At 49.6% G+C, this 20090-nt stretch overlaps 1 protein-coding gene across 1 annotated transcript; it reads left to right on the top strand.

Annotated features, from left to right (window-relative positions):
- The first annotated feature begins 13770 nt into the window (after positions 1-13770).
- ZSCAN10 (zinc finger and SCAN domain containing 10) lies at positions 13771-19326 on the top strand. The gene is made up of 5 exons (XM_006873898.1): positions 13771-14004; positions 16387-16654; positions 16859-16920; positions 17087-17144; positions 17717-19326. The coding sequence occupies exons 1-5, from the start codon at positions 13771-13773 to the stop codon at positions 19324-19326; spliced, it is 2232 nt and encodes a 743-aa protein (XP_006873960.1).
- The last annotated feature ends 764 nt before the right edge of the window (positions 19327-20090 follow it).

Here is a 20090-nt window from a genome sequence, read left to right as displayed (position 1 = left end):
AAACTACCAGCTGTTCCAGGGGAGAAAGATGAGGCTTTCTGCTCCCGTAAAGATTTACAGCCTCGGAAACCCTGTACAGGGTCGCTATGAGTCAGAACTGACTCCATGGCACATAACAACATGTTGAAGTCCTGGTGTGGCGCTGCAGGCTAATGTGCAGGACTGAGTGTTGGGTTGTTTGGCAATTCAAGCTCACCAGTCACTCCTTGGAAACCCTATACAGGGCTGGTATGAGTTAGAACCGATTCAAAGGCACTTAACAACATCAACTACATAATGGATATTAAACCCTTCTTGGGCATTGAAGAAGGGTTACCAGTTAGTGTGTGAAGATTGCAGCCGGTAAGAAATCCAGTTGGCTCCAGAACAAGGTGAGGCCATAAGCAGAGACCAATAACATAAACGAGTAGCGACTTGAATGTAAGATGCTAGGCACTGTGGTGGCTTCAAGAAACAATACTTTGTTTTAAGGGAGTAATGGGGGAGCGGGGCATGAATGGTGCCAGAATTTGATGATGTTTTTTAAAGAGAAAATCCAACACTTTTTTTAAAAATGTGAAATATTGTGACTTTTAAATATGGACAAATACATTTTTAAAATTAAAGAATTCCACACAAGTCCAGCCCTTACCTCACAAACCTGTCATAAGGATTAAATATCATGGATGAAAACATCTAGCAGTGCTTCAGACATGGGAAACACTCAACAAATGTCAAACTGGTATCTGGCAGCTTTACTGAGCTTGAGGAGAGGACTTCTGTAAATAAATCATGATCCAGTCCCAAAAGGACTTGCCTGACCATTGACTCGGGTCTTTTAGAACACCATAAGAAACACCCTACAATAAGAAAAAATTAGGGGGAAAATAGAATAATTTTTTTTATATGGCGGTTAAGCCAGTTTGGAGACTCGGGCAATGCGTAGATCTAGCATTGGGAAGGAAAGAGACGATAGGAGAGAAATAAAGAATATGAGAGTTCGAAAATAATAGCGTATATAACGGGGCAAACGTAAAATTCTAAAAACGAAAAAATGGAAACTAGTAGATGTTAGAAAAGTGGGGCACCAGAGAATAAAAATTTGAAGAAGGAAAATAAATAAGGCCCAGCGCTGTTGGCCCCAGATAGAGACGGCTAGAGGAGGAATAGGACAGCGAGCCCGCGACCCTGTGCCCCAATGCCGAGGTGGCCGCAGGAGGACCAGGCCAGATGCGTTACAACCAGACGCCTAGGACCCAGAGCCCAGCTTCGTAGCAGGCAGAATATTAAAGCCAAACGGACGCGAGAAGCGCGTCACCCAGGCAACGACGCTGCCTCGCCCCGCCCCTCCAGCGTGCCCCGCCCCTCCAACCAGCCCCGTCTCGATGGGGCAAAGCAGAGCCACCGCCACCAGCGCGCGGCAGAAAGGCATCCCACCCCTGCCTGTGTCCCCACGTTTCTCCTCCGGCTGCCCCCTTCCAATTTCCGGTTTTCCCGGTTTCCTAGCGGTGTCCCTGCCCGTCACGCCCCAGGCGAGGGGGTCACCGGACAGGACCGGCGTCCCCACAGGACAGCGGAGCAACGGATACTCGCGAGTCATCGAGTGGGCTCCCAGCCGTGGGTAAACTGAGGCTTGTCTACTAGCAGTCCCTCAGCGAGAGAACCCCGATGCTGGACCTTGGTGGCCCTGACCAGGGCGTGTCAGTGAAAGGAGAGCCCAGCTCAGGGAAGAACACCAACACCTCGAATGAGACCCGGCCCAGCCTTCCTCACAAGGGGTTCCTCCCACCTCGACCTGATTTTGTTTTTTAAAAAAATCAAGATAATAGACAATACTCACGATTATGGGGTTTACTAGGGAAGTGAACAGGGTACAATTCAGGATCAGACACAATTCAGGAGACAGTATTTCTCAAGACAGAACACCTCTGCTGTATGGCAGGCATGCCTCCCTCTTGTCCTTGGCCTCCCAGCCACGTGGCCCCTTGGCTCCTGCCCTGCTCTGGCAAGTGTTACAAAGCTCCTTTAGTGCTGTGTGTAAATGCCTAAAGGCACATTTTGGAAGCCAGCTTCCTGTCAGCTTTACTGTGTCCCTGGGAAAGCTGCTGCCTCTGCTGTCCTGCTCCTGCTTTAACAAGCAGGGATCTCCTGCTCTTCCCAAGTCTTTTCTTGGTGAGCCTTGCATCATCTGTCTCTGCTTCTAAAATGGCTCCTTTTAAACCCAGTGGAGTGGCCAAATGAATCCCTGCTTTAGGGCACCAAGCATCCTACTTGCATGGCCCCACCCAGTCATTTGGACTCCTGGTGGTATAGATTATCACTGGATTGAGAACCACAAAGTCGGCAGTTCAAAGCTCCCAATTGCTCCTTGGAAACCGTATACAGGATCCCTATGATTCAGAACCAACTTGACGACACTTAACAACACCTAGTCATTTGGTGGGAGTTACAAGGAGGTTGTTGTTGTTAAGTGTCCTTGAGTCAGCTCTGACTCATAGCGATCCTGTATAGTGTTTCCAAGGAGCAACTAGTGGGTTTGAACTGCTGACCTTGCAATGAGCAGTCCAGTGCTTGCTTATTCTACAGTGCCACACCAGGACTTTAAGAAGAGCTGTAATTCACTGCACCCTACACCCCATCCTCAGAGTCTGTCCCTGAGAAGCCATCCTCTTGGTGATCAACGTCTGCTCCAGGACTCATCTTCTGAAACACTGTTGAAGGGAGAACCTTCGGTGTGGCTGTGTGCACACACATTGGTAGAGAAGGAATGTCTGTGCTTATCACCAAATGAAAGAGAACTTGTGCCGAGCTCTGCGTTCTGAAAGATACCACCTCTGACTAGGACTCAAGATCTGGCTCTCCTCTGAGGCCATGGACTCTTGCAGACCCAGCCTGAATAGGGAATCTTTTTAAAGAGGTAATTCTTGTCTCCATGAAGTTGCCTCCTTTGCCATGCCGCTGGAAGAACTGAATGGTACCCAGAACATTTTGAGCAAAGATTCTTGGGAAGAATCCTGTTCAAAAGGGGGCAAATAAAGAAAAGAATTTCAAATTTTCATGGAATCCAGACTTCTTGGAGCCATAGGGCGAAACTATTAACTATTGTTAAACCTTAAACCAGAAATAGCTCCAGAAGGTTTCGTAAAACTATTGTTTAGCTTATCTAGTAAAAAATGTCTGCCTTGAGCACGGTGCTCCTAAAAGATCTATCAACATAGCTTCAAATTGACAACAGCTACTCTAAAAGTTAGATGGGAACCTTAGGGGACAGTTGGTGCTAACTCTAGTTGCTGTTGTTAAGTACTGTTGATTCGGTTCTGACCCATAGCGACCCTGTATAGGGTTTCCAAGGAGCGACTGGTGAGCTTAAACCAGGAGGAGTGTAAAAAGGTAGTAGCAATATCAGGACCTGACTTCAGAGAAGTTTCGCAGTTCAAGCCTACCAGCTCCTCCATGAGAGAAAGATGAGGCTTTCTGCTCCTGCAAAAATTTGCAGCATCAGAAATCCTATGAATTGGGCCCGACCTGGCAGTTAACAAGAACAATGTTCATTAAAGGTGTTCTGGAGGCACAGTGGGTAAAGCTCGAGGCTCCCCACGGCTCACCTGGGGAAAGAAGTGGTGATTTTGGTTTTGCTCCCATAAAGACTTGGCAGCCTGAGAAATCCTAGGGGGCGCATCTACTCTGTCTTCTAGGGTGGCTGTGAATTGGCCCCTCCGTGGCAATGGGATGAGTTTTGGTTAATGTTCATTCAGTTCTCTTTTTTTTCTGCAAAATTACTGAGTTAATAAAAGATGTTAAAAAATACTCCCTGCTTTACTGCCCTGGTCTTGCCCAGACTGTATGCCTCAGGAAGGTAGCAGCAGTCTGTTCAACTCAACACTGCGTCACTGGTGTCAGAGACAGTGCCGGACACGTGGTACCCGTGCTCTTCAGTGATTTACACTCATGACGACTTCATGTGTGTCTGTGTAAACCTACATCCCATAGGGTTTTCAGTGGTTGATTTTAGCCACTGCTGGGTAGACTTGAACATCCAACCTATAGGTTAGCAGTCAAGTACATTAACCATTTGTGCCATCTGAGGACTCCCAGACATACAGTTGTTTGTTGTTAGATGCCATCAAGTCGGTATTGGCTCATAGTGACCCTATACACAACAGAACGAAACACTGCCCCATCCTGGGCCAACTTCACAATCTTTGCGAAGCCTGAACCCATTGCTGACGCCACTGTGCTAATCCATCGCATTGGGAGTCTTCCTCTTTTTCCCCAACCCTCCACTTTACCAAATATGGTATCCTTCCCCAGGGACTGGTCCCTACTGATAATACGTCTGAAGTATGAGAGACCAAGTCTGGCCATCCTGGCTTCCAAAGAGCATTCTGGCTGCACTTCTTACACAGATCTGTTTTGATCTTTTGGCAGCCCCTGGTACTTTTAATATTCTCCTCCAACACCATAACTCAAATGCATCAATTCTTCTAAGGTCTGCCTTATTCAGTGTCCAACTTTCACATGCATATGATGAGGTTATTGAAAATACCATGCTTGGATAAGGCGTACCTTAGTCCTCAAACTGGCATCTTTGCTCTTGGACACTTTAAAGAGGTCTTGTGCAGGCAGTAGATTTACTTAATGCGATGTCTTTTGATATATGGATTAAATGCTCATATGTGATATATTCATGAGTGATGACGGTTGATTGGAGCAAAATGAAGTCTTTGACATACAGTAGGGAAGCAAAGTATTTCCAGAATGAATGAACGAATGAATGTGACACATACACGTGGTGGACCAGAATCCGGGATATTAGCTAAAAGCTTGAGCAGCACTAGGGGCGTGGCGCATCTGGGGGCGTGGCCCACAGGGTGGGTGCGGTAGAGGCGTGGCGCGCCTTTAGGGGCAGGGGTCCAGGGAGGATTCTCGCCTGGCCCGCGCAGTTGGGGAAGGGACCTAGAAATCACTCAGCGCTAAAAGGTGGGTGAAGGGCGACGTGGTGCATCGGGGAGATGGAACGGGAGACGTCTGTGTGGCGGGGTAGGCGTAGGGGTGAGGTGGAATGAACGAGGGTGAGGAGGTGGGGGCTCTCTCCTTAATGCGCATTCCCGCAAATGCGCATTCCTGCCGGCTTGGGCGGCTACCATCGAGGCGCGACCAAAGGTCACGCCCCCTGCAGGCACGAGACACTTGCCACACCCCCTCCCACCCAGGACGCTTTCGCCCCGCCCCTACTGGCGATGGAACGGCTCGCCACGCCCAGGCCTGACTTAGAATGGGTTCCTGGCTCTGCTGAGGGGCAGCAGGGCAAGAAGGATGTAGAGAGGACCAAAAGACCTTAGTCTGCAAGGGGCTTATAGTCTAGTGAGCCTATTAGGCCTAAGACAGCTGCAGGGCAGGAGAGCAACGGTCTGAAGAGAGCAGTCTGAGATTCCAACCACCGAGCAGGTGACACCCCGCTTCCCGGACCAGGACCAGGCGGTGCCAGGGGCCTGAGCCCGCCCAGGTCACCGCGAGTCCTCGCGAGAGAAGACCTGGGCTACAGCTAAGGCCACGAAACCAATGGAAAGCTTGAGTTTGGAGCCAGATTTGGAGAAAGAACTCCCCTCTGTGGGAGTCCCTGCTTCTTCATGGAATCAAAGCCACTTCGTAGGATTCTTGCTGGGGGCTGGAGGGAACTATTGGACTCTGTTGATGGAGCCCTTTCTCTTTCCTCATCACTTCCCAACACATCACCCAGTTTTGTTTTCTTCTTAGCATGTAAGCCCCTCAGGTCTTTCAACAGTGACTGGCACCTCATATGTTATTGTTAAGTGCCGTGGAGTCGGTTCCAACCCACAGCGACCTTGTATAGGGGGTTTCCAAGGAGTGACTGGTGAGCTTGAACCGCCAACCTTGCGGGTCAAACCAACATTGCAGTCCAGCGCATTAAGCACAGCGTCACACCAAAACTCCAACCTGCGTATTGATTTCGCCAATGAATGAATGAAAGGATTGAGTAAAAAGACACAGTGCGCATTTTAAATGGCCGCTAGTGTTTCGGATCCTGTACATACACTGAGAAGCACTTATTAGGACAATATAAAAGGATACTGAATGGTTTAAAGTCAGGAAAGGTGTGCACCAGGGTTGTATCCTTTTACCATATTTAGTCAATCTGTGTGCTGAGCCAATAATCAGAGACTCTGTATTATATGAAGAACATGGCATCAGGATTGGAGAAAGACACATTAACAAAGGAAAAGCCTCACAACTGGACCAATAACGTGATAAATGGAAAAAAGATTGAAGTCAAAGACTTCATTTTATTTGGATCTATAATCAACGCTCATGGAAGCATCAGTCAAGAAATCATATGACATATTGCATTGGGCAAATCTGCTCCAAAGACTTGTTTAAATTATTAAAAGATGTTCCTAATGCAAGTTGAGGAGTCCTGGTGTGGTGCCATAGGATAAGCACTCAATTTCAAGGTCGGTTTGAACCACAAGGCTGGCGGTTCAAACTCACCAGCTGCTCTTCGCAGACCCTATTCAGGGGCTTTGTGAGTTGGAGCTGGCTTGACAGCACTTAGACAACGACACAAGCCATGATTGTTTCATGCACTTCATACACGCTTGTGAAAGTTGGACTGTGAATAAGGAAGATTGTAAAAGAGTTGATGACTTTGAATTCATGGTGGTTGGGGAAGGCAAGACTTCACCTCTCTTAATCTGAACATATCATCAAGAGGGAATACCATGGAGAAGGATTTCATGCTTGGAAAAGTGAAAGGGAAGGTCACCAAAAAAGAGGAAGACCCCTCCCAATGAGATCGAACTATACAGTGGCAGCAACAATTGCCCTGAATTCCACCTCTGTGTCCATGGGACAGGATCAGGTAGTGTTGAGTTCTGTTGTGCATAGGGTCCCAGTAAGTCGGAACTGACTCAATGGCACCCAACACCACCAGTGTTCCGGGTGTCACAGTGGGTTAAGCACTGACTAACTGCAAGGTTGTTGTTCCTAAGTGTCGTTGAGTTGGTTCCGACCCATAGTGACTGTATAGGGTTTCCAAGGAGCAGCTGGTGAGCTTGAGCTGCAGATCTTGCGGTTCAAACTGACTGCAGTCCAGCATATTAACCCCCACCCCAGGACTGCAAAGTCAACTGCTCAAACCCACCAGTTAGTCCCAGGGAGGAAGACATGGCAGTCTGCTTCTATACAGATTTAGAGTCTTAGAAACCCTGTTCCTTCCTAGAGAGTTGGAATTGACTCGGTGGCAATGGGTTTGAAGTGGGGTCTTGGCCCCAAAGAGAATAGAATGACCAACAGCAACTTCCAAGGGGACCCTGTGGGGCCAGTCCAGATCTCGTGTGGATGGAGGTCTTGCTAGTTGGGGTAGACAAACTAATGAACATTCACACATCCTTCGGGATTAGAATGTGGGCTTGTCAATTGGTCTTTATTTCTCTGGCCCCGCCCTTCCCTCCACCCCACTCCCAAACTGGAAGGTGAAGGGTTAACTCTAAGAAGCCCCTTCTCTTCACCTGGATGGGACTGGGGCAGGGAACTTCCTGTTCGATTTTCCTGGAGCTCTTCCCCAGGCTGGTCAGGCTGTCTCTGGACCCCTCCTCGGCAGTGGGGACCCTGAGTGGAGAGTTGGAGGAAAATCTGAGGTGCAGACTGCCCAGACAGACACCAGCGGCTCACAGCAGCGCACAGAGAGAAGGGTGAGGGGTTTGGGGCTCGGTGGCCGAGGGTTGGGGGCTGGAAGAGAGGCTGGGGGAAGGGGAATGTACTGGAGAGCCCGGTACCAGACCATGTGGCAGAATGGGTATCGGTGTCGAAGGCCTTCCTGCACCCTCTAGCAAGGAGAAGGCAGGCTCCGTGGTTCCCCAGGTCCCCCCAGCCCAGTGCCAGGAGGGGAGCCCCATGGCAGGGCCCCCTGTGCCAAGCACAATGTGGGGCTCTGGAAGTGTAGGATAAAGTCAGGCCGCGCTCCAACCATCGGTGTGGGGGATCCAGCCAACAAAGAGGAAATAAATCAGGCGCCTGATAACTGTGTCCAGGAAAAATGGGGCTCTCCTAGACAAGGACCCCAACCTTTGCACCCCCTAGCTCTGGACGTTTGTGTTTTCTAGGAGACTTCAGGGGCAGGATCTCCATTCCATCTGCGCCTCCCTTCCCCACTCCCCAGGACTCCAAATTAAGCTGCTCAAATATTGGCTAGTGGAGAGCGAGCCTTCCTCCCCCATCATGTGCATATTAACAGCTTTTGTCCTGGAAACCTGGGGGAGGGAGAAGCCCTGTAAAGCCAACTTCCCCTGAATTCCACCTTTTGGTTAGACCTCACCTGGAGATTGCAAGGACTCGGATTGGAATCCCTTTGCTCTTTTTTGATTCACTTGTTACCTTCTGGCCCACCGGGTGAGAGCGAAATTGGGCCCTTTTCTGTTTTAGAGCCTTTACTCTTTTAACATAGGGGTAAAGTTCAGGGCTCTCAATTTAGAACAAATCTTGACTCCACCCATTGTTACCTAGAGGAAATGACCCAGCCTCTCTGGGCTCAATCTTAGCGTTTGTTGAAGAGAGAAATTGGAGTCCAGGTGTGGCTCTGTGGATGAATGCGCTGGGCTGCGAAGTCGGTTTGAACCACAAGATCTGTGGTTCAGGCTCATCAGTTATTCCTTGGAAACCCTATATAGGTCGCTATGGGTCGGAACCGACTCAACAGCACTTAACAACAGCAAAGAGAGAAATTAATCACCGGATAGGCTGAGATGGGGAGTAAGCAAACTGGAGCCCACTGCCCTAAGCTGTCAGCTGTTATTACTGATTATATAAGCAAATGGCTTATTAATTTGCTTCTACCACACTGCTGGAAGAGGTCAACGATTCAAACTCACCAAAAGCTCCTCAGAAACCTATATAGGGTTTCTATGAGTTGGAACCCACATGACGGCCCTTAACAGTGAGACAAAAACACATTCTCTTGAACATTAACCGAACATCTTTTCTGACATTTTCACGTGCACTCCTCAATTTGTATGGTTGCGAGTTCACTCAAAACACTCATGTTGTTTCTGTTAACAATTGTTGTTAAGTGCTGTTGAGTCTGTTCTGACTCATAGCCACTGTATATAAGGTTTCCGAGGAGTGGCGAGTGGGTTTGAACCACTGACCTTGCAGTTTGTTGGCAGCCCAGTGTTTATCCTACAGTGAGTGCCACAACAGGACCCAAAAATTAACAACTGGGCAGTGGTTAAAGCATTCAAGGCTGCCAACCCAAAAGTCTGTGATATGAAGCCCTCAAACACTCCGTGGGAGAAAGCTGTATCAGCCTGCCTCCTTAAGATTCATTGCTTTGGAAACCTTATGGGGCGGATTTGGTAGCAGTGAACTGCAGTTGACTTGAAGGCAGTGGCTTTGGTTTTGATCTTTACTGACATTGAAGTAATTTCCAGTGCTGGGTAAACCAAACTATGAAATGAGGCTTGGTTGCCTCCTCACCGACCTGAAAAACTGCTGGTAGGGAGGGTAGCTGTGACTGCCCTACCTCCCTCTTCCCAGCCTTGATGGTGTAGAAGGAGCCAGTATCACAAAGAAAGAGCAAAGGTTGGACCGACTTGGGGAAGACAGGGGCAAAGGCGGATCTATAGACAATAGGGCGCACCTGTGACAGCTCTGACCTCTGACGCTATCCTTTAGATGGGTACCATCCTAGCGTAAGGAGCTCTAGTAGCGTAGTGGTTATGAATTGGGCTGTGAACCTCAAGATCAGCAGTTTGAAACTACCAGCTGTTCCACAGGAGAAAGATGAGGCTTTCTGCTCCCATAAAGATTTATACCCTCAGAAACCCTATACAGGGTTGCTATGAAATGGAACCGAGTCCACAGCACATAACTACCACCATCATAGCTTGGAGTTCTAGTGTGGCGCTATAAGCTAAACAAGGTTGGTGGTTCGAACCTATTCACCGCTCCTTGGAAACGATACAGAGTCACTGAGTCAGAACTGACTGGACAGCAAGCACTTCACAACAAACAGGATCATCGGATCAGCTCAAGACACAGTTCAAACATGTCCATCAGTTTCTCAGCAGCTGATGGCACAACTCGAAAGTGACCACAACAACTTTCTTGTCATTTTGGGGTGGGGTTTTTTTGGTCCATTTTTTTCTTTCTAGTCTCAGTAGAGTAAGCTCACACAGCCTGCCTTGGTCCTTGGAGACTTCAAATATGAAAGTATTCCTTTTAACCCACTGAACGATTTCTCACAGCTAGTGACAGAAATGGCCCCAGGTGACAGAAATGCTTCAGTAGTGTCTACCTTGGAGTGGCACCCAGGGTTATGTGCCGGTAGGCCTGCGGATGTGAGGGCGAGAGGCAGGGAGATGTTGAAAGGGGAGGAAGAGGTCGGAGGGTGGGAGGGGTGGAGCGAAGAACTAGGCCCAGTTGCAGTCTTTTGCTTTGCTTGCCCTCTCAAGGAGCCTGGTGGCACAACGGGTTAAGCACTGGACTGCAACATCAAGGTCCAAAGTTCAAGTGCACCAGCTGCTCCAAGGGAGAAATATAAAGCTATTCGCATAAAGCATTACAAACATTTACAATCTCAGAGATTGAAGCCTGTAAGGCGCAGGTCTACTACGCCCAGAGGGTCAGATAGACTCTACGCAGTGGGTTTGGTTTTTTTGGTTTGCCTTCTTTGAGGTGGCCATGTTTAAAATGCAAGGTTCCTCTATTTACACATCCCACACTTTGCTGACCCCTCCTGGAAGGGAGGTCCAGAGAGTGCCTGACCTCATATGAAAGAGGCTCAGAAAACCACTGCAGGCCCTTGGGCAGGCTGCCTTTTCCTTGGCTCCATTGCCAAAGTTGGTTTGGGCAAGTTTCTTCACCTCTGAGCCTTGGTGTCCTCAGCTGTACAATGTGTCGATTCGAGCCCCAGCGGTACTATCCAACCTTGCTAGCTAGTCACGTGCCTTGCTACCCTGGAATAAAGACACCCATTAATGTTGCTGTAGCTATGTGCCATTGAATCCGTTTCAACTCATAGCACCCCTGTATAGGGTTTCTGAGGAGCAGCTAGTCCTGGGCTTATTGTACGACAGCTCCATGCCAGGCTTCCACTGCCTTATGTGCTAGCACTTATGTGTAACTTCTCTCTGCTACCTACCACATGTTAGGCAGTGTTTACTGTGGTAACCTGTATAATACCCCAAACCCAATCACCATTGCCTTCAAGTCAGCGCTGACCCATTGCGACCCTATAGGACAGTAGCAGCGCCCTGGAAGGTTGTCAGTCTTTATCCCATGGAGCAGCTGGCTGATGAGTGCTTTACCCACTGTGCCACCAGGGCGGGTCCATATTATTACCCAGAAATCATGAAGCCAGTAACCACAGCACTCCCATGTCCTCGGCCAGGATGGGAAGTGTCGCACGGAACTTTCTTCTGTTTCTTCCTGTCTCCCACCCACCACCAAGCTCCTAACGTCAATCCTAGGGCCAGGAAATGGAGAAACAAGGAAGGCAGAGAGATGTTGGAACCTGGGATTCCACATCTGTAAAATAATTCCTGCCCAAGTTAAAGTAAATACGATGGTGGTGGTTTGTGCCGTGGACTCGGTTCCGACTCATAGTGACCCTGTACAGGGTTTCCGAGGCTGTAAATCTTCACGGGAGCAGAACAGCTTGTAGTTTCGAACTGCTGACTTTGCAGTTCACAGCCCGATTCGTACATTATGATACCAGAGCTCCTTAAAGTAAGTATGAGTACCTGGAAGCTCTTAGAAAATTCCAAGCCTGTTCTGAAAAGTTGAATGTGAGTGGGGCTGTCTAGGAAAGGAAGCGGTGGAGAAGCCCAGTGGGGTGAGAGGGGCTGGAAGGAGGCTGTGGTAGGCAGCAGCAGTCCCATGGAACCAGTGCCCCCTGGTGGCCCACTAGAAACACTTTGTTGGTAGCCAGACCCCGAGGGCTGGGATGGATGCTTCCCAGAGGGGTGTTTGGGATAGACTAGAAGGAATCCAGAATTGAGACTGGGGAGGTAAATTAGGACTGCCTCGCCATCACCTCCCACCCAGTGCTTCCACATGGGGATCTGTGCACTGCCTACCAGTAGCATCTGCTTTGGGGACAGAGCTCTTATGGACACCCCTGTACCCAACCTAGACCCTCTTCCTCTCTCTTCTCCGGAACCTCTGTTCTCTCTGCAGGGATATCCTTAACCCTGGGCCACAGCTATAGGTGGAGATCAGTCTGGTACTGGCCATCTGGGTAGTATTGGTCTTGACCTCTGAGAGCCAACTGCACAGCCATAAAAGTAGCCTCAGCGTACCTGGTCAAAGACATATCATATATGCAAAAGTCCCTCATAACTTTTATTTAAATTTTTTTAAGTTGTGGTAATATATACACCCAACCTTCTGTTTTTATTGTGTATTGAAAGTTTACAGAACAAATTAGTTTTGCATTCAACATTTCATACAGACCTTGTTTTTCATGTGGATTGCAGTCCTCACATTGTAACATATTATCCCTGCCCTCCTCCTTCCCTAACCCTTCAGACCTCTAATGGTGCAGGTGATTGTAAGGAGTTGCTGTTCTCCTGTAGACCTGTCTCTTGTTTGGTTGGAAATTGATCAACAGGGTGAGTTCATTTCCAGCCCTGAAAGGTGACTAGAAGGTTTATGCCATAGCCTGGGGCCTTTTGAAGATTTTGAATTTTGCTCTACATTTTTCTCCTACTCTATTAGGACCTTCTAATGCGATCCCTTTCAGAGCAGTGCGTAGTGGCAGGCAGGTACCATCTAGTTCTTCTGGTTTCAGAGTCGTGGAGACTGATGTTCGTGTGGTCCGTTAGTCCACTGGACACATTCAAACCTTCTATTTTTAAAACTCTCAACCTTCCAGAAACATTAAAAGCAACGCAACAAACCACCATATATCCACACCCCCCTGGATGAGACATTTGGTGTCATTTTGTCAGGGAGTTCCTAGGGTGGCCCAGGCCCACCCCGAGGCACCGTAACAGGAGGCAGGCGCAGTCTGACTGTTCTCAGAGACGTTTAAAGCTTCATCGCTGGAGTTGTTTATTGTCAGTTCTGACTTCTTGCGTCCCTGTATAGGTTTCTAAGAGCAGCTGGTGGGTTTGAACTGCTGATCTTGTGGTTGCCAGTCCAGTGCTGATCCTACCATACCAGGACTCAATCATGGGGGCAAAGTGATGCAAACTTGTAAGCGCTGCATCCCAGGATGATAATACCATGTGTATTCTCTGCTTTTTGGTGTTTGAGTTAATGCACTTGACTGTTAACAGAAAGGTGAGAGGTTCAAGTCTATCCTGAGGCTCCTAGGAAGAAAGGCCTGGCAAACTACTGCCAAAAACCCAGCCACTGAGAACCCTACAGGGTGCAGTTCCATACCGATACACTTGGGGTCACCATGGGTTGGAATGAACTCAGTGGCAATTGATTTTCACATCAGATGATTACCCAGAAAACAGCATGGCGGGGGTGGGGTGGGGGGGTGGTCGATGAGCACTGCCCATACACCAGATCCTAATCCTGGGTCCTTAGTCCCGCAGGTGTGGGAGAAGAGAGAGCTGAGAGTGACAGGAACTGGCGAGGTGTCCTCAAGGTTCCAGGATGCTTGCAGAATCTGGCCCGTTTGACCAGGAGCAAGAGCAGCTCGGAGTAATCAAACTAGAGGAGGAAGAGGCTACTGGCCAACCAGCTCCCAAGCACCTCGAGACCAGGCTGCGACCCGAGGTGGCCCACCAGCTCTTCCGATGCTTCCAGTATCAGGAGGACATGGGCCCCAGGGCGTCCCTGAGCCGACTCCGTGAGCTGTGCGGTCACTGGCTGCGGCCGGCCCTACACACCAAGAAGCAGATGCTGGAGCTGCTGGTGCTTGAGCAGTTCCTAAGCGTGCTGCCCCCGCACCTCCTCAGCCGCCTACAGGGGCAGCCGCTCAGGGATGGGGAAGAAGTACTCCTGTTGCTGGAAGGAGCGAGGCTGGAGGCCGGCAGCAGCGTGGGGCCACTGGTAAGACGATGGTGGGCAGTCTGGGGACATAGGGACTTCATTGTCCCTTGAGGAAAGAGCGCCATCGCTGATCCATTTCCACATTTAAACCTTTTCTCAGTAATCTGCTTGCTGCAGATTGAAAAAAAAAAAAGCATGCAGGCTGTCAACAGGTTATGAATTTACAGACAACTTGCTAGGTGTCATCACATGGGTTCCAGCTCATACCATGAGATCGAAACCCTGCCAGTCCTTTGCCATCCCCACACCGCTCCCATGTGGGAGCCCTGTCAGTCCATCTTGTTTAGGCTCTTCCTCTTGTGCTGATTCTTTACCAAACACGATGTCCTTCTCCAGGGACTGGTGCCTCCTAATCACACATCCAAAAGACATGACTTAGGAAGTCTCTTGAGTCATCGTAGTCGCTTTTTTTTTTTTTTTTTTTTTTTTTTTTTTCAAGTTATGTAAATTTGCCCTCACTTTGAAATGATTGAACCATCCCATCTATTCCATAGGGTCCGTTCTGACTCAGCGACCCCATAGGACAGAATTCCTTAGAGTTTCTGAGACTCTAAATCTGTATGGGAGCAGCCAGCCTCATCTTATTTCTCATCAGAGAGGCTGGTGGGTTTGAATTTGCCAACGTTGCAGTTAGCAGCCCAACACCTAACTCACGGGCACCACCAGGGCTTCTGTTTCTTGCCCTAAAGTAAGGCTAAATCAGAACTCTATGCACCTGTTCCAATTTAGCTACAAAGTTTTTGAGAGCTAGGAACTGATCTGCTTCGTAACCTGGGGCTGGCTGTAAGTTTTGTTAATGATGACAAGATACACAGTGGAATGTATGCCGCCATTTCAGAAGTTTCTCCATGTGCATTTTATTCATGGAGTTGGCTAACCATTCTCAGCCTCTTTTCTGAGTTGTTCCAGTGAACAGAAACTCACTTGTTCCCTAACACTTTAGATTTTTTGGTATTTTTTCACCTAGTAAGTCAGTTCCCTTCGACTCCTACTTTACTAATGATATCAAATGTCTTTTTTTTTCCTCTACATTTATAGAAATGATCAGAGTCGCGGGGTGGTGCAAATGGTTAATAACTTTCCTGAAACACCGAAAGGTTAGGGATTTGAATTTTGCCCCAGAGGCACCGCAGAAGCATGGCCTGGCGACCTGTTTCAGACAAAGCAGCCATTGAAAATCCTGTGGTGTACAGTTCTACTCTGACTCTCACGGGGGCACTGTGACTCAGAATGAACTCTGCACCTCTTTATTTATAGTTTTGTTTTTATAGAAATGATTATATGTCTTTTGTCTTTGAATCTAATGTTAAGTGCTGTCGAGTTGGTTCCGACTCATAGTGACCCTGTATAGGTTTTCTGAGGAGCAGCTGATGGGTTTTATCCACCCACCTTGTGGTTCGCAGTCCGGTGCTATCAGTGCTGATTATAGCACCATACCAGGAGTTGGGTTTAAATCTTTGCAGAAGCAGAAAGATTAATCTTTCGCCCACAGGGCAGCTGGTGGGCTCAAACTACTGACCTTGTAGTTCACTTTCCACCATGTTCCTTTAATCTAATGTTGTTGTTGTTGTTGTTAAGTGCCGTCAAGTCAATTCCGACTCATAGTAACCCTGTATAGGGTTTCCAGGGAGTAGCTAGTGAGCTTGAACCACTGATCGTGCGGTTGAACTGGACTTTGCAGTCCTGTGCATTAACCCACAGTGCCATACCAGGACTCTTTGATCTAGTACAGTTTGTTAATTATGAATTCTTCTGACTGATTCGTATTTGAATTTGTGGCATAAGTTCTATTAATGAATGATTTTTTTGTTGTTTAATTACCACTGGGTTTAATCTGCTAGGATTTCGTTTAGAATTTTTTTAACTGTTTTTGTGTGGTAGAGTCACATTTTCTCTCTTCTGTCATTCTTGCCAGATTTTGAAATCAAAATTCACTTTATAAAATGTTCTTGTTTTTCTTCTGTGAAACACAGATATAAACTAAGGATTTGTGTTTATTAAAAGTTGAGTGAGGCTTTTTTTTCCCTCCCAATGAAGGGGAAAGTCCCATTGATTAAGGGTAACCATTCTACAGCCAGTTAGTGCCACTGATGCCAATAAATTGTACACCTGTCAAAAGTTGAATTGGCAAATGTGTGATAGGTATGTTTACAACAACAACACAATAAAAGAGCTTACTGAGGCTGCTTTGCACAATGACAACAAACATGTAAAACTTGTCTATAAAAAAAAAGAAAGAAAGAAGCCTCCCTTTCCTCTATCTGCCCATTCCTTCTTATCCTCCTGCCTCCTTCCTTGTCTCTCTTACCTAACCACTGGCCTGTTCCCCTTTGGACTCAGCAGAACAGGAACCCATGTTTCCCCTGGATGTGTATTTAACAGGATTTTAGCTTTAATGCCAGCAAGAATTACTCCGGTACAGATGTCACCTTGGAAGAACAAAAGGGCCCTTCCCACGTCCCCAGTCAAATCCCCAAAGTGGAAACATTCACAGAAGAGCCTCCAGTCGCGGGTCCACTGATGGAAGCGCCCTCATCCCAGCCAGAGGACACCAAGCCTGCTGAGCCAGAGCCCCGGCTATTCAGTCCAAGCTCAAAGCAGCCACAGAGTCCTGGTCCTGAAAGACCTTTCCAGACTCTCCAAGAAAGGGGTGAGGAGCTGGCACCCAGAAAGGTGGTGGGCCGATGGTGTGGGTGGGGGCTGTGCAAGGACTGGCGAGCTTTCTAATTGGCCAGGGTGGGAGAGCTCCCAGTGGCTCTGATGGAGCAGTGATGGTGGGGCACCTGTCTCTGCCACCACCTGGTGGGCAAAGCTGACTTCTAACAGCGCTTCCTTTTCTTCTCAACGTGGGCAGCGCGTCCAGGCCCTGTGCTGTGGCCACAGAATTCTCAAGACCAAGAACTGGCCGCTGTGTTGGTAAGCCGGGCTGCTTCCCCCACCCCAGGTCATTCCCACCTTCCAGAACTTTCCTATCCTTTGTGGTTTTCACAAATCCTTACCTTCTTTACTTGAGACCTAGAGCCCAATGCACACTCCCAGGCCCCATTCGTTCTTATTTATCCAGGCTCTCTTCTGGTTGTAGGAGTCCCTGACCTTTGAGGATGTCCCCAAAAAGAAGGCCCGACCTGTGTACACTGTAGGTAAGAAGTCATTTCAAGTTACAGCCACTGAAGCCTCCTTCTTCCCTGGGGAGGGGGCGTAAGGATGTCAGGGTTGATAGCTAAAGCTCCAGACTATTTGGTATTTTTGGCTTTTGTTTTTTTTAAGGAGCCCTGGTGTCAAAGTGGTTTAAACATCGGGCTGCTAATCCCAAGGTTGGCGGGTCAAACCCACCAGTCGCTCCTCAGGAGAAAACTGAGGCTGTCTGCTCCTCCAAAACCCGTAGGAGCAGTTCTACTCTGTCCCCTCGGGTCCCTGTAAGCCAGAATTGAGTGAGTGGGTGGCAGTCGGTGGGTTTGATTTTGTTTATTTTTAAAAAAGGTTTATTGTGTCTGGTCTAATCAGCAGCTGCTTTCTTTGAGCTTTTTTAAAATCGTTGATGGAGGGAGTGACTGCTTATTGAAGCAGTGTTGGGAGAGTTCTGGAATTAGTGGTTGGGCACTGAGTTGAACATGTAAATGTTTTCTTTCTACCTAGGCCAGTGAAGGTCTGGCTGTTCGTGGGAGCCCCTCTGAGTAAGCCTGACCCTCCCTGTTTTCTGCTTCCTCTCCAGGATCTGAGAGCAGGACTCAAAACAATGAAGAGTTTAAACTAAACCAGGCCAAAGGGGCTGCCTGGCCCCCCACCATCTTGGGAGTGTCACAGGCAAATAGTTCCGGGGAGGCAAACGACCATAAGACCCAGGAACCCTGCCGGAGCCCTGGAGTGGACCACACTCCTGGGGGAGAGTCCCCACCTGACAAGGCTGAGGTTGTGGAAGCCCCAGAAACTGGAGCGCAGGCGCATCCCAAGCCTGCGTCTGATATGCAGTTCATCTGCACCCAGTGTGGGGCGAGCTTCCCGAATATGGCCCACCTGGAGGCGCACCACCTGCACTCGCACACCGGGGGGCGCTCCTTCCTATGCCTGTGCTGCGGTAAGAGCTTTGGGCGCAGCTCCATTCTCAAACTGCACATGCGCACGCATACGGATGAACGACCACATGCCTGCCACCTGTGTGACCACCGTTTCCGCCAAAGCTCACACCTGAGCAAGCACCTGCAGACACACTCGGAGCCTGCCTTCCTGTGCGCAGAGTGTGGCAAAGGCTTTCAGCAGCGGGCCAGTCTCATGAAGCACCTGTTGGCGCACGCACGGGACCAGGGCCAAGATCAGAAGTCACCCTGTGCTCCTGCGGAGCCCAAGACCGAGTTAAATGTCGTCCTGTGTTCTCACTGTGGCCAAACCTTCCAGCACCGTTCCAGCCTCAAGCGCCACCTGCGCATCCACGCCAAAGACAAGGACCACCAGTGCTCCGAGTGCGCCAGCAGCCTTCGACCGGTCCCTGAGCGCAGGCCCTACGTGTGCGACATCTGTAGCAAGGCCTTTCGGCGCAGTGAACACCTCGTGGCGCACCGGCGTGTGCACACGGGCGAGCGTCCCTTCTCCTGCCAGGCCTGCAACCGCAGCTTCAGCCAGAGCTCACAACTGATAAGCCACCAGCGCCTGCACACCGGCGAGAAACCCTACCCCTGTTCACAGTGCGGGAAGCGTTTTGTGCGGCGCGCCGGCCTGGCACGCCATCTGCTGACCCACGGCGGCGCCCGGCCTCACCACTGCGCCCAGTGCGGCAAGAGCTTCAGCCAAACGCAGGACCTCACCCGCCACTGGCGCAGCCACACGGGCGAGAAACCGTGCTGCTGCACCCAGTGCGGTGAGCGCTTCAAACAGAGTGCGCATCTGACGCGCCACCAGCGCATCCACTCTGGTGAGAAACCCCACGCCTGTGACACCTGCGGCCACCGCTTCCGTAACAGCTCCAACCTGACCCGCCACCAACGCAGCCACACCGGGGAGCGGCCCTACAGCTGCCCGACGTGCAGTCGAAGCTTCCGGCGCAACGCTCACCTGCAGCGGCACCTGGCCACTCACGCAGGGGCTGAGGAGGAAGCTGGGGCAGAGGCAGCTGGGGCAGGGGCAGAGGCGTCTGGGGCTCCGGCTGAGGCCCCCCAGGAGTGCTTGGAGTGCGGCAAGAGTTTCAGCCGCAGCTGCAACCTGCTGCGGCACATGTTGGTGCACAGCGGGGCAAGGCCCTACTCCTGCCCGCAGTGCGGCCGCAGCTTCAGCCGCAACTCCCATTTGCTGCGCCACCTGAGGACCCACGCCCGAGAGATACTGTACTAGCGTAGCTGATCCCGCCATGCCTCGCTGGCTACCCCCCCCTGGCCCACACCACTCTAAAGCCCTCTACTCTCCTGTCTGTGCCCCACCTTCGTTCCCTCCCCCAAAGCATCCCCTTCTGGCCTCAGGTGTCCTTCAAAACGCCCAAAGTAAATGACCTTCTGCCAAGTGGTGGTGGTTAAGTCCCGTCATGTCAGTTCTGACTCAAGGCGGTCCTGTTTAGGGTTCTGAGGAGCAGCTGGTGAATTTGAACCCCAGGCATTGCTGTTCAAGCTGACCTTGTGGTCCAGTGCTTATCCTATAATGCCACACCAATACTTCAACATAAATAAAGAGGTTCTACTCCTTCTGGCTTGTGGTGGTTGTCAAATGCTGTTGTTCAGCTCTGACTCATAGTGACCCTGTGTAGGGTTTTCAAGGAGCAGCTGCTGGGTTTGAACTCCCACTTTGTAGTGCCACACCAGGGGCGGGGGGTCCATACAGCCTCACAGGATTTCAAAATTTATTCTTTATGACTTCCGCCACTGTATTTGCCACTGTTCTTAGTCTCATCCCTACAAATTGGTTTATCTCTGAAAGGTAAAACTTCTTTATTTTTTACAAAAAATCACTCATTCATCTTCCCACTGTGTAAGGAATGCCCCAGCACTTTGTCCAGGAGGCTGTGTGAAAGTTGCTAAGGAAGTCCTTGCTGACCCAGGAGTATGCATTTATTGAGCACCTACTGTGTGCTGCCACCGCCTGCTGTGATGCAGAAGCTATGCATG

Source organism: Chrysochloris asiatica, unplaced genomic scaffold (assembly GCF_000296735.1).
Source record: "Chrysochloris asiatica unplaced genomic scaffold, ChrAsi1.0 scaffold00257, whole genome shotgun sequence".
NCBI lineage: Eukaryota > Metazoa > Chordata > Mammalia > Afrosoricida > Chrysochloridae > Chrysochloris > Chrysochloris asiatica.
Note: the sequence above shows the minus strand (reverse complement) of the source record. Positions and strands in the feature narration are given on the sequence as shown.

Coding starts and splice junctions, on each gene's coding strand:
- ZSCAN10 (XM_006873898.1), top strand. CDS start 13,771: ATGGGCCCCAGGGCGTCCCTGAGCCGACTCCGTGAGCTGTGCGGTCAC. Junction 16,655..16,858: donor CCAGACTCTCCAAGAAAGGG/GTGAGGAGCTGG, acceptor CAACGTGGGCAG/CGCGTCCAGGCCCTGTGCTG. Junction 16,921..17,086: donor AAGAACTGGCCGCTGTGTTG/GTAAGCCGGGCT, acceptor TTCTGGTTGTAG/GAGTCCCTGACCTTTGAGGA.